At 37.9% G+C, this 14,947-nt stretch overlaps 1 protein-coding gene across 5 annotated transcripts in view; it reads right to left on the bottom strand.

The window, feature by feature from the left end:
• Window positions 1-14,947, bottom strand: part of NLN (neurolysin) — an 86,363-nt gene that overhangs the window by 55,453 nt on the left and 15,963 nt on the right. The window contains exon 1 of one of the 5 annotated variants that reach the window (XM_055332413.1): window positions 6,355-6,435. The exons of 3 other annotated variants lie outside the window; for them this stretch is intronic. Coding sequence is in view for 1 of the 2 variants with exons in the window: in XM_055332412.1 (XP_055188387.1) it covers window positions 1,963-1,973 (11 nt within the window). In the remaining variant the exon portion in view is untranslated. Of the gene's footprint in view, window positions 1-1,962; window positions 2,177-6,354; window positions 6,436-14,947 lie in introns of those variants that run through there. One more of the 5 variants, XM_055332412.1, reaches the window with a different exon arrangement.

Genomic DNA, 14,947 nt, shown 5'->3' on the forward strand with positions numbered 1-14,947 from the left:
GTTTTAATCAGGTAAGAGATGAAATAAGATATACATTCTAGAGAAATCGCCCAAATTACAGTGAGTTGAGAGGTTTAGAAGAGATCATATTAGAGGTAAGCTAATACTGTAATTGGGACATAATATTAAGGTATACTCAATAGGAAACGAGGAACTGGAGTGACTTAAGAGATATTCAGGAAGTAAAAGAAATATGACTTTTTTTTTTTTTTAAAGTGATATAGGGATGCCTGGGTGGCTCAGTGGTGAGCGTCTGCCTTTTCAGGGCGTGATCCCCGCGTTCTGGGATCGAGTCCCACATTGGGCTCCCTCCACAGAGCCTGCTTCTCCCTCTGCCTGTGTGTTTCTGCCTTTCTGTGTGTCTCTCATGAATAAATAAATAAAAATCTTTTAAAAATAAATAAATAAAAGAGTGATATAACAGTTTTATTTAAAAATAATATTTACATGACACCAGGAAAGACATACTTTGGCAACATCTTAGGTTGATATTTAGAAAGCGAGGGGATACATGATCTTTCAAAATCCTTTTCGGGGGTGGTGCATGAGCAGAAGAGGGAGTGATGTGCTGTACAACACTGGCAGGTGAGGCTGGGGCACCTCCTGGAGTAGAAGCACCTGGGGGAGGGTGCCTGCTTTTTTTTGGTACTTGGTACAGGGGTGGGTAGTGAGTCAAGGATGTTGTCCAAGATTCTGTCTTGTAACTGGATGGATGGATGGATGAAAGGATGAAAGGATGGATGGATGGAGGCACCTTCACTAAAACAGGAAATTTAGAAGGAGGTGACTTTTTGTGGGGGCGGGGGGGGGGGGAAGAAATTAATTTTGAACATGCCAAGTGTGAAGTGGCTGTGGCACATGTAAGTACAATTCATTAATATCAGATGGTAACTGGAGTTATAAGGCTGGCTGAACGGGCCCAAGGGAGTTTGCAGAATAAGAACAGAAAAACTGAGCCTAACTCTAGTTTAATCACTGAGGTAGAAAGAAAATGAAGCCAGAATGGTTTTAGTAAGTTGTGAAAAGTAAGCAGAGAAAAAGGGAGGGAGTGAATAAATGCCAAATGTACAAATCTCCAGAAAGATGGACGAGTCTGTCAAATTTAGCAACAGGAATGTCACTGATGACTGCGGCAAGAACAGTGTCAGTGGATGGTAGTGGTGAAGGTCAGAATGCTATGACTGAGCAGTAGGAAGAAGGTAAAGAACTGGAGAGTGCATCTAAGCAATTCCCTAGAGCTGGATGTATTTTAGGTAAGAAGACAGACTACTGTCTCAGTAAAATAAAACAGGTAAAGTGGGAGTTGTTAGGTTTTAATAAAAAAGTATGGGTTTGAATTTAAGAATTCAAAGGTTAAGCAGTCTGACAAGATCCAGGACATTTTCCCAGAAGCGGACAGTTGATATAAATGAGTTGGAAGAGTGCATATGACTGACTATCTCGTACTGGACAGATTGTCTATGTGAACACTGGAGTCAGCAGCTTGATAGCTCGGCCTGGGAATAGAAAGGAAGACTGAGCCAGAAAGCAAAGTCTTCAAAGATTGGAGAAGACCAACTAGGTAGCTGGTGGAGGATATCATAAGCAAGGTAAAGGATAATAAAACCAGACTGTGAGCCTTGAAGGTGTTTCTATACAATGGTGAAGTGTTGGTCTGGGAGCATACCTGGGGGAAACAAAGATGTGATCTTTCCTCCTTACTTTGTGGAATATGGGGTGGAGAAGAAAGAGGGATGTATAGAAAACGTTTTCCCTGGGGTTGGATGGATTTCAGTAAAGGTTAATAGAAGACAAGACAATCCAGGGAGTATAAAAAAGTGGAGGAGTTTGTTTATTATGGGACAAGGGTTCCAGAAATAATGAGGGAGGAGCCTAAGGGTAGATTAGATAGCTAGAAATGGGTTGGTTGTCTAGCCATTCACTGCTTCCCTCTAAGCATATATACATTTTTCTTCACGTTACCCATGCACCATCACTGCCCCTGTCCCAGTCCATGATCCGTGGAGGTGGCTGTCCCTTCCCTCTGAACTCCTGTTCCCACTGTGTATAATCCAGGAAGCTTATGTCCTTGATAGCAGCTGGCGTCCACCTTACGACACAAAGTAGAACCTGACACGATGAAGCAAACACTGTGAACAGAAGAATAGAGGAAGGAAAGCAAATATTTACTGATATCCCTGAGCCCCTATATCACTTAATTCTGAAACCTGACCTAGAGCTATTTTCCAGTTATGCTGAAGCCAGTTTGAAAGCAGTTTTATGTTATTTATTTCATAGAGCATCCTAACTGATGGACAAATGAGGGGACACACACACACAAAAGTATGAAGGTCACAACAAGAAATGATGGATGACTAGAGGATCTTAAATGCTCAGTAGTGGCTGAAATTAATAGAGATGTGAAGTTCAGTGTGTGGAGTTGGCTGAAAATGTCCAAAATAATTATTTCCACAATCCTTCATAGAAACACAGAGCTGATGCATCAAGGAGGTGTCAGCTAAGACCATGACTTTCCAAGTACAAGTGAAGACGCTGGCCATGGGATTACTGATGTAATCAGTAATTCAGTGTAGTTCCGTGGACTGATGACTGAAACACAGCACCTCTGGAGCTTAACCCCTTGTTTTTTTCTCGATTCTTCTAAGTACAAGCCAATTATTACAAATTTTCATTACTGTTAAGCCCTCTTAAGAGAAAATTACTTCAAACATTCAATGATAAGATGAACCTCCACTACTTCTCCATTTCCTAATATTTGTCTAAAGCTTGAGTGTTTGGTCACAGCATGTGCTTCTAACTCAGTGAAACTGGTAAAGTTATTACAGTACCTACAACCTGGCTGAAAAGACAGACTCATCATCCTCTGTGTACAGTTTGTGTTGCAATTAATGAAGAACTATCCCTTCCTTGAAGTGATACTACTCCCTGAATACAGAAGGGGTAAAGAGAAAGGAGCAGAAGTTAGAAACCATAATTTTATGGGTTAAAAGAACACATGACATTTTTTTACCATATACTTTTTCTCACCTTGTGAGATTCTGTTTTAATTTCTTCCAGGATTTATAATTCTTGCTACCAAAGAAAAGGAGACAAAAGGATTGCCTCCTGCTTCTAACCAAAACATTTCGATCTATTGAGAATTTTTCCACCTGCCTAGTCTCTGCTTTTCTCCTTCCATCATCATTTTGCTGAGTATCCCTATTCCCCTTTGTTATGATTTCAAGCTTGTTCAATGCTTTAGATGCTGGTACATTTTATCTTTTCTTCCCCTTCAGGGCCTCTGCAGCCCTGGAGAACTGCACCTGCGTGAAGAAACCAGTGCACCTGCAATCACTCTAGCATATGTGATTGTACCCTTGAGAATCTGGTGAGGATTTTTCTAGTAACTTTTTGCAACTGAGAGGTACCAGAGTTGAAAGCAGGCAACAGAGTGTCATTCTGTCTTCCCTACAGGAGTTACTACATGCAATTATTTGAGAATCTAGGTTAAATCTGAGATTTCTACTGTGTAATTAAACACAAGTTTGTTTCTCTTTCTATAAACTTCCAGGCTCTATTATTTCTGTACCATTCATACCCTCTTCATTATCCCTTCCCTCTTTAAATCATTTTTCAACACAAAACTCTGAAGCTGCTAACTAAGAAATAATACCGCATACTACAATGCAGTTGACAGGAAGGTGCATTTGTTAGGGCTGTTGTCTCCGGTGTCCAATATACAAATGAAGTATTTAGGGAAAAAAAAGTGGCACAGATTTTGAAAGAGATCACCAGGTTGTAGAATTTCATTTGGAAACATGAGCATGCCACAATTATTCTGAGTTAATTGCTGTCTTAAGACTTGCAAAGCATTTTATGGAATGGACTTTCAGAAATGCTCTAACTTACTGGATTCATTTTATTTTGAAGCATAGTTTAAAGGCTTCCATTCCCTGCCATCAGGGCTTCTTTGACCACCCCTGTTCACCAAAATCTGAGATTCTATCACCTTTTATTTGTGCCATTAATTTTAGGCATTTAAATTACTATCATCCACCTGTTCAATTGGTTTGATTCATACTCTAAATTAGACTAGGGCTTTCCCAAGCACAACAACCACTGTAGGTTTCTTTTGCAAAACCCCCAACCCTAACACATTGCACACTGATGAACACATAGGTGCTCACTGCATATTTGAAATGAGATGGGACTGATGGGCTAAAACTCTGAGGCAACACTATCTTCCTTCAGTATCACCAATAAATATCCACATAGGGAAAAGTGTTTTATTAGAGCTAGGACTAGAGTGAGGATCATTATGCAAAATGGCCTACTTTCTATTTCCCACAATTTATATTTTATCCATATTTTCCTCCTTTCCCTAAAGTGGCAGCACAGGCATTTCCTGAAACTTCACCAATTCTTTAAAACATCTGGCAAACCTTTCTAGTTTTTACTTTAGAATTAAGCCTTGACTTTATCTACAAGCGGCTATTGAGGACTCCAGTGCTCCCAGACTGGAATTATCTTTTTTATATCAACTCAAACTTCACCTTCTACAGCGGTTTTAGAAATTATTCCTCTGTAAACTGAGAGTACCCAACATGTCCATTCATCAAAGCACTTACACTGAAGAGTATTCACCTACTGACTTGGTTGTATGTCCAAAAGACCTTGAGCAGATACTGGGTTTTAGTGAAACATGGAGACTCTGAACCTAACATAGTTTGTGGCACATGTGTATTTTAACAGTGACAAGTTTACCCAAAAAAATTCCACTTAAGGTACATGTGTATTTTAACAGTGACAAGTTTACCCAAAAAATTCCACTTAAGGTTATTTAATACTTCTATTTAATACTTCTATTATCTGTTTGTCTAATATACAAGTAGTTCCATCTGAGACTATTTAGCCTCCACTGAATATTGTAGAAAGTCCTGATCTGCAATCAGAGAAGATGGTCCAAACTGGTTAAAAACAGCACATATTGGACTCAAGCAAAATGAATGTTGCTAATAATTTTTCTTCTGAATCAACTGCTGCATTGGAGGCACGAAGCCCTGATCTGCAATCAGAGAAGATGGTCCAAACTGGTTAAAAACAGCACATATTGGACTCAAGCAAAATGAATGTTGCTAATAATTTTTCTTCTGAATCAACTGCTGCATTAGAGGCACGGAGTCAGGATTAGTACTCAACTGTTACTGTGCCCTCCAGTTCAGGTCCTTAGAGCTCCCTAACAAGGGTAAGCATCTGGTATTTGAGTTACTAATGGTCTAGGCAACAGCTTTTCCATTTAAGGACGTTTTATTTTTTTATCTTTTTAAATCCTTTATTTATTTTGAGATAGAGTGAGAGTGGGAGAGAGAGAGAAAAAACATGAGTGGGAGGAGGGGCAGAGTGAGAAGCAGGCTCCTTGCTGAGCAGGGATCCAGGACCCTGGGATCATGACCTGAGCTGAAGGCAGATGCATAATCAACTGAGCCACCCAGGGACCCCCGTTTAAGGACCTTTTAATTTGGCTTAGGATAGAACTGATCATGAACAGAATGTTTTCAAACTAAATGCCTTAGAGTAAGTCAACTCTTACCAGTAAACAGAGACACAGATTCTTAGCCAAAATTATAACTCTTGATGTTCTTTAGCAGAACTAATGTCCGGAAAAGATCCTTCTAGATTGACTACTGAGGAATTACAGGAAATGCAATTAAGTATGATGATCTCTTAAATCTCTACTCATTCCTATGTTCTTTCTCTTAGTTTTAAAGAAAAAAAAACATGTGTCTCCCAAATAAGGGTCTGCAATTTTTGCATCCTGCAAACTTCCCACTTACTGTCTCCACCTTGTCTTACCACTAATTCGTCTGCATTATTTCATTAAAAGTTCCCTGGCAAAGCTCACTTTTACTCTTTCTTAGTCCTTCTTCCACTTTTATGACCCTTTCTTCTCAGTCTCCTTTGTTGGCTTCTCTTCCTGTACCACTGAAAGTTGGTATCTCCCATGATTCCATCTAGATGCCTAGCTGGAGTTCCAGACCTGCAGACATCTCAAATGTAACATGTTCAAAATTAGATCTTTCTCACGAATTCTCACTCTCAATTTACCAATCACCTAGGCTTTTAAGCTAGAAATTCACATATGACTGGAAGCACCATCATCACCCCTACTATTCATTAACAGCCTGCTAATGTGCTGGTACTATATCAAGATTTTACATGATTTTTCTTATTCAATCCTGCCAAGAGGCACATATTAAAAACCTACTAGTATGAGGCGTGAAGAGTAAAGGGTCAGGGTCACAAAGCAGGTGTGGAGCTAAGATTGAAACCTAGATCTGTGTACAAAGCCCATATTCTTAACCATGCTATACTCACTTAGCAGATGCATCATCTGCTAGATGATGTAGAAGATGGAAAAGAGCAGGTTTCTCACTAGTTGCACCTCCATGATGATCCACCCTGCTTGTAATGAGGAGAAAATCAGGCAAGTAAAGCAAACATTTTAATGTCACTTATCTGATCTGCTATCTATACCACTCCCTGAAGGACTGCTGCCAAGGGCTGTGGAGAAGTGCCCCACTTCAGCTTGTATCCAGCTCTGAAAAACGGGCCATGTAGGCACGGGCAGCTTGTAGTCACCCATTTCCCAAAACTAAAACACCTCAAACTGGGATGACCTGATGGCTATCCTTTGCACCCAGGTCTCAAATCTTTTTCAGGGCCCTTTGATTAACTGCTCTTAGGTAAGCAGTAAACTACTTGAAAAAGTGTATTCATTGGAAGCTGCAAACACGTTCTTAATGTACACAGCCAAACAATCTACATTTCACATAGATAAGATTCAGCTGAGGCATTCTAAGAAAACTTTTACGCAACAAAGGCTAGTTCTTTATTCCCTGGTGATTCTCAGATAAGAAACAGTGAGCTGTTACCGTCATCTGTGAATATGCCTAAACTCCAGATTATATTATCAAAAAAAAAAAAAAGGTTTATCATAAAGGGATTTTCCATGAACGAAATGAGTTGATTCAGTCATTCCTTTAATTAACTTACTGTGGTTACAAACATGAATGGAATACAGTTATTGCCCTTCAGGAGCTTACAGTTTTGAGGAAGAGACAGAGAGAATACAAGACAGCAAATTTTACATGAATAAAGTGATGGATGATTTAGAGGACAGAGCTATTAACTCTGCCAAGGGTACGTTCTTCTATATTTCCCTCTGTGCATGCATACACACACCCCCCCCCTGCAAATACACACACACTTAGACCTTGGTTCTCCTCTTTCATATCCTTTGTATAAAATATTTTAATACTTTTCTTATTGGCTGTTGCTACATAGCTAACAGAATTGATCTAGAGTATCATACTTCTATTTTCTTTTAATTAGCATTTGTAGAACATCATCCAAGTATATTACCAGAAATATTACTAACATTAGCTACTTCTAACTTCTAAATTCCTTAAGTTCAATGTTTCAGGGTCTGTATGTCAACTGGATACTTACTCTATACAATCTGTATTTAAAAAAATTAAAAATAAATGATACATCCAAAGACTGGTCTTTTTAAAAATCTATAAGGAAAAAAGCATAAATTTATAAGTTAAACTCCTATAAAGTGCTTGATAAATAGATATTCGTTTAATGAGTTAAAATCTGTATGAAGATTTAAAATCACCTATAGATTGGCTGGTGAAACACTAGAAAGACTGATTGACCTGTTTCCCCCAGGTCAGGGGAGGAATGAAGACACTCTCTTTCTAATTCTACTAGAATGTAAGCTCTTTAAGAACACACTCCACATCTTAGTCACCTTTGTGTTTCTTAACAAATATGGAAGAATGTGTCAATGTAAATCATACAGGTTCTAACTGCTGAATCAATGAGCTAGAAAAGCGATGAAAAAGCTGAATTCCTAGCCCTAGAATGACTATTAAGTTCAGCCTAAGACACCAAGTAAATAAGGTAATAAAGCAATCAAGAAAAGGTGCCAAGACAATAAAGTTGTTCAAGAAAAGTAATTAAGGAAGGGATATATCATAAAGATACTTTGAGTCACAGACAGATTATCTACAGAAAAGGCCCGTGTACTTGCAAGCCAAGTACACAATAAGTCTGCTCTTGCTTCCACCTGCTGGTATGGGAAAGTAATTTTTTAGATGATACAGAAAATGTTGAGCAGCTCTAGGAAAATCTTTAAGAAAACGCTGAACTTTCAAAGTGCTCTTGAAAAGGTAACACAGTAGCATCCCACAAAGAGCCCGTTCACAAAAATATATACCATGATCTCAGCCACAAATACTTTGAATACAGAGCAGAACTACTCCAAACCTAGAGATGTTCCAGTGGCTCTTATTCTAAGTAGTCTCCTGTGTCTGATAAAGCCAAGAGAAGTACCTATTTTCTTTCATTGTACAGTCTCTTTTTTGTTCCCATGGAAGTAGCATTCACAGTTGATGACTAGTGGTCACAGAAATTCACTCATGTGAAAAAAAATTACACATATATATACAAACGCATAGAAATGAGTGGATATAAAACTGGTGAAATGTGAATAAGGTTGGCGGATTGCATCAATTCCTGATTGTAACCGGAGAAAACTGTACGAAGTGGCTATGCGACCATTCTGTGTTATTTCTCATATAACTGTTTGTAAATCTGGATCTCAAAATTTAAAGTTTTAAAAAAATGTGGCTAAAAATTAAAATAAAAAAATAAAAAAATGTGGCAGAGTGCAATACCTACCACTTGTGACTTCTTTAAGAGGAGGGAGAGTCAACGTACAACTGGTTTTTCCAAAGTATAAAATCTATGACTCCCTACTGACATACATGAGTAAAGAAGGAAGGAAAGAAAGAAGGAAAGAGGGAAGGAATGAAGGAAGGAAAAAAAAGGTCCAGTATAAGTAAATATCAAATATTTGATGTAGACACTCCAGAGCTCAAGAGGGTGAAGATTAACTTCTCTCCTGCCTTGAGTACGGGCTGCACTTAGTGACTTGCTCCCAAAGAGAAGGGCATGGAAAAATAACTTTATAGTAATCTAGCAAACACTACCTCAGCCAACTGACCAAGATTAACATCATCAGTGATGTCCTGTAGACATCATGTACCCCTAAACATGACATGATACAAAGGGCATATGACCTCTGCAATCTTCTTTCCCAAAACCTATAACCCTGATCTGTCTAATTGTGAGATAAATTAAGGGACATTCCACAAAATACCTGTCAGCACTACTCAAAACTATTAAGACTATTAAAAACAAAGACTGAATGATTCTATGGGAGGAGGAGGAGCCTATGGGAACATGCTGATTAAATATAATGTGATCTCCTGAAACGGATTCTGAAAGATGAAAAGGACATTAGGGAAAAATGAGTGAAATCCGAATAAAGTATAGAATTTAATTAATAGCCACGTACACATACTGGTTTCTTAGTCATACTAAGGAACCAATGTTGGTTCTATTGTAACCATCTAACATTGTAACCACGTAACCCCTTCCAATGTAAGATGTTAACATCAGAGGAAACTGGATAAGGGATTTATAGGAACTCTGTACTATCTTGGCAACTTCCCTATGAATTTGGAACTGTTCAGGGACGCTTGGGTGGCTCAGGGGTTAAGCGTCTGCCTTCAGCTCAGGGCGTGATCTTGGGGACGTGGGTTAGAGCCCCACATCGGGCCCCCTGCATGGAGCCTGCTTCTCCCTCTGCCTGTGTCTCTGCCTCTCTCTCTCTGCGTCCCTCATGAGTAAATAAATAAAATCTTTAAAAACAAATCTGGAACTGTTAAAAAACCAAAAGTTTATTTTTAAATATCAACAAAAATTTGATGACTAAAATGACCAGTGCAGCTATAAAGGTCCAATCGTGGTCCTATACAATGAAAATATACTATGTATTTTGGAGCCAGTGCCACATACAACCTCAGTTGTATATAACTTCCTATTATCAGTAAGGCCTAGAAGTAGAACTAATGTTATTATACAAAGTCTCCCCTAGGAATGAATGATGATTCAGTTTGGTGAACTCTTTCTTAAAATAGTGATCTGGGGTGCCTGGGTGGTGCAGTTAGTTAAGTGACCCACTCTTGGTTTCAAATGACTCCTGGTTTCAGCTCAGGTCATGAGCTCAGGGTTTAGAGCTTGCTTAAGATTCTCTCTCCCTGTTCCTTTGCTCCTCCCTGCCCCACCTCACTGCCCCTTGTGCTCTTTTTTTTCTCTCTCTCTCTAAAATAAATCAATCTTTTTAAAAAGTTAGTGATCCACTTAAAAAAAAAAAAGGAAACTCTCTTTAGATTTTAGAATATAATGGAAATAAGTTCTGAAAATAAATAGAAGAGACTCTTCAAAGTCATCTTTTCCAGGAAATAGGAATACAAATTAAAAATGTTACAAAGAAACTGCTTAAGGTCATATGAAGAACTTTGTGAGACTAGAAATACTTGTACTATTTCTACTCTGGGCAAACAGAACTTACAGAGAAGGTTGATTACAAAATTATAAGGAAGGAAATAGAAAAATCTCAGGTTCTGAAAAATAAGAAGCAGAACATATTAGTTTAACTGATTTTTCTCCTAATGTTGTATATAGGACAAGTGGTTTAATATTTACAGGTTTTAAAGAAATGTAGTATAAATGAACATGAAAAGATGGCTCTTCTTAAATCCTTTAACTGGCTTAAGTAAAGCCACCTGAGAAGGAGAGCATCTGAAAACAAGTGCTGCATCACAAATAAAATCAAGACTTCCTTAATAATTCATTAGTAAATGGCCTACTCACACTCATGAAAAACCACAATTCTAAAAAGACATTCCACTTTTATTTTTCTCTAGGAGGATGAGTAAATTGCTTCTGGCACATGTAATTGGTGTTTGGGGTATAGTTCTCAGAATTGAAATCCTTACTAAAGTACTCAGGAGAGACACTTCTCTCCTTGGTATATTAGTTAATAGGCTCTTTTTTGGGGTCATCTACACATGGATATTTTGTTGAATGAATGATAATGGCTAAATCCTCATGCTAGGTCTACCTAACAACTAGTTTGCTTTTCTTTTTAAAGATTGGTTCAGCCACTAATGTGTGTCCATTGTTATTACATGTGACGACGATAAGTAGATTATATATCTATTACTATGTATCTAACGATTATTATAGATTATGGATCTCTGAAAAAGAATTTATCTTATGATTTAACTTATGATTAAAGTAATATAATGCTAGGAATATGTCTCAAAATAATTGGAGGAAAAAGTATATGAAAACAGATTGGCAATGAGCTGACAATTTTGAAGGTTGGGGAGGAAAGTCTGCTTACTAATTTTTGACTTTGGTTTATGATGGAACATTTACATAATAAAAAATAAAAAATATAATGACTTTCCATGTGCCTAGCTCTAGTTATTATTCTAAATTCAGATGTGATCTGAAAAACAGAAAAATGCAACAGTAACAAATTCAATATTAAGAGGGACACTAGAGGCACATGGCTGGCTCAATTGTAGAGAACACACCTCTTGATCTCAGGGTCCTAAGTTCAAGCTCCAGGTTGGGTTGAGAGATTGCTTAAAAATAAAAGAGATATTAAATGGAGCAAACCTCAAAGAAAAACAAGAGCACAAGAATAAACATACTTGACCAGTGAATGAAAGAAGATTCACAAAATCATGGTTGGAAGGGACCTTAGAAACTAGTTAGTTCAAATCTCTTAATTTAGGATGGTCAGTGAAGTTAAATCCTGGGTAGCCAACTACAGGCTTATGTTTCAGCATTTTACTTTCTTGCAGATATAGTGAATGTTACTCAATGTGGCCATTTCTAAATTCTGATAGTCTGAGAGTTAGAGAACACCCTCCTCTAATATTCACATGTCCAAATCCTACCCCCTTCAAGGATCAATTATGACCTTGTCCCTCCCTTTTATCTTGGAACTAATCTCTCCCTCCCCTGAACTCCATATCAATTTGTTACTCCCTGGTACTTAACATCCTCTACCCAAGTCCAGGGAGTTTGGTTTCTGTGCCCTTGGCTGACCCCAGGCTCACTCACAAGGAGTTTGTCTTTTCTCTTTCTCAAGCTTGGTTGCTTCTGACCCAATACTTCATAGGCTGGAACCTCCTTCAATTTCTTCAGTATCCAAGTTGACTTATTTAGAATGAGTCTTGCTCCCGGAATATTCATTACATGAGACTATTACTCTTCAGATCTACCAACTGGGTCTGCAGGGCACCAAGTCACTGTGTGAATGCCTCCAGGGATACGGAGTATGACTAACACCATGTTTTCTAATATATGGCTTCTCTTCTGCCTCATACTCACACAGTATATACTAAAAATTCCTTTGTATTTGTTGGTTAAATTATCTTCCTATTGCATATTACTCTACTCTGTAATTTTTTATTACTCAACTAGGCCTAAATTAAGACTTAGACATAGTACTTTCCTCTGGCAATTGTATTTCTGAATAAAAAAAAATCAGCAATGAGCTATTTATTTTGTATAAGGATTGAAAGAGACACAAGCAGAGGGAGAAGCAAGCTCCCTGCAGGGAGCCTGATGCGGGACTTGATCCCGGGACTCCAGGATCACGCTTTGAGCTAAAGGCAGGTGCCAAACCGCTGAGCCACCCAGGGATCCCCAAATAGTTACTTTCTATTGAGTTTTACCTGTCATTGTCAAATCCCGGCCTGTACTTCTTTGGTATCACCAGCAAATGCTGAATTTTCAGTTATTATCACTGATAACTTTTTATCCATCCAACCATCCATCCATTTATGTTAGTTCAATAAATATATTAGTAAGCATCTACCAAGTGAACAACACCAGGCTAAGTGCTAGAGATACAGAAATCAACAACAACAACATAAGAGGCTCCTGATCTAAAAAAAACTTGTCAACTAGTGAGGCAGACAAACATTACTACTGCTACTACTGTGTGTGCTATGGAAGTACTTATAGAAAAAAAAAAAGGAAGTACTTATAGTACTCAAAGGGACCAAATTTAGTAGGAGTTGGATAAGTTCATTCTGAGGAAGTGCAAGTAAACGGATATTAACAGCATCTATTACAATCTAACTATTTTTTAAAAAAATATTTATTTTATATTAGAGGAACAGTGAGAGAGAGCACACGTGCGTGAGCAGGGGAAGCAGCAGAGGGAGATTCTTCAAGCAGACTCCCCACTGAGTGCAGAGCCCAACTCGAGGCTCAATCCCACATGAGATAATGACCAAGAGCTGGACACTTAACTCAACTGAGCCACCCAGGTGCCCCACAATCTAACTACTTTAGAGATTTGTTTCATTACTCTCTGACTCCTTGAATAGAGGGAGGGCATGAACCCATGTGAGCAGGGATCATTTCTTTTTCCTTTTTTATTAAGTTAAAAAAATTTTTTTTAAAGATTTTATTTATTTATTCATGAGAGACACAGAGAGAGAGGCAGAGACACAGGCAGAGGGAGAAGCAGGCTCCCTGTGGGGAGCCCAGTGCGGGACTCAATCCCGGGTCTCCAGGATCAGGCCCTGGGCTGAAGGTGGCGCTAAACCGCCGAGCCACCCGGGCTGCCCTTAAGTTTTAAATTTTAATTCTAGTATAGTTAACATACAGTGTTACATTAGTTTCAGGTGTACAATATAGTGATTCTACATTTCTATATATTACTTGATGCTCATTGAGATAAATTTACTCTTAATCCCCTTTACCTATTTCACTCATCCCCCACCCACCTCCCCTCTGGTAACCATCAGTTTGTTATTTCAAGTTAACAGTTTATTTTTGGATTGGCTTTTCTCCCATTGTTCATTTGTTATGGAATTCATAAATTCCATATATAGGGCACCCCAACTGAGCTACCAAGGCACCCCTGTAAGTGTGCTTTTTGAGTGGAAATCAAATGAAGTATCTAGAATATATAAAAAGTGCTCAAATCCAGTATGAAAAAAATAAACAACCCAAGGAAAATAGACAAAAGACACCACAGGTATAAAATACAAATGGCAAATAAATGTGAATATACACTCAAACTCATTAGTACACACAGTAATGTGTACAAAATCCAAGAGATACATTTTATAACCACTCTACTGGCAAAAGGTCTGACAACACCAAGATTTGCTGAGGATGGAGGATCAATGGATACTCATGAACACTACACAGGGAGAGGAAGTAAACTAGTATTACCACTCTGGAAGAAAACTGAGTATCATTTGATAAAGCAGAAAATGTATAGATCATACAACCTAGCAATTTTTCTTAACCCTTGCACATATGTATCAGGAGAAATTATAAAAATATTAATACTAATATTGTTTATAATAGCAAATAACTGGGAATGACCTAAATACTCATTGATAAGAAACTAGACAACAAATTTTAAAATGATCACCCAGTGAAAGGTCTCACAGCAATAAAAATGAACCACAGCCATATAAAACTAGTTTCATCGTGTGAAACCAAACCATATGTTGTTAAGGAAAACATATATTTGTGTTATGACGTAAAGAAAAACAACAGGACAATAAACATGAATACAGGACAGCAGTTATCTCTGGAATAAGGAGAAGAGATATGGTCAGAGAGGGGCACGTAAAAGACTTCAAAGGTACTAGAAATGTCCTTTTAGATATACAGATACTCTTTTTTTTCATTCTTTTAACTATAGATCTCTTTTGTGTATAATATTTTATGATAACTTTTAAGATGAATGACAAGTATTAGCCAGGCTGTGGAACAGTAGGGAAGAAAAAATATTCCAAATAAGGGATCAGTATGTGTTAATTTATGAGAAAGGATATAAAGACATGACGTCTCTGGCTGAAATACTGAGTCTACTGAGAGGAAAAGCTGGGCCAGCTAAGTAGTGGTTGGACTGTATAGGGATTTATAAACCAATCAAAGAGTTTTGATTTTATCCTAAGGTTAATGGTAAACTAAAGATTTTTATCTTTTTTAAAAAAATATT

This window comes from Nyctereutes procyonoides, unplaced genomic scaffold (genome assembly GCF_905146905.1).
Source record: "Nyctereutes procyonoides isolate TBG_1078 unplaced genomic scaffold, NYPRO_anot_genome, whole genome shotgun sequence".
In the NCBI taxonomy this organism is placed as follows: domain Eukaryota; kingdom Metazoa; phylum Chordata; class Mammalia; order Carnivora; family Canidae; genus Nyctereutes; species Nyctereutes procyonoides.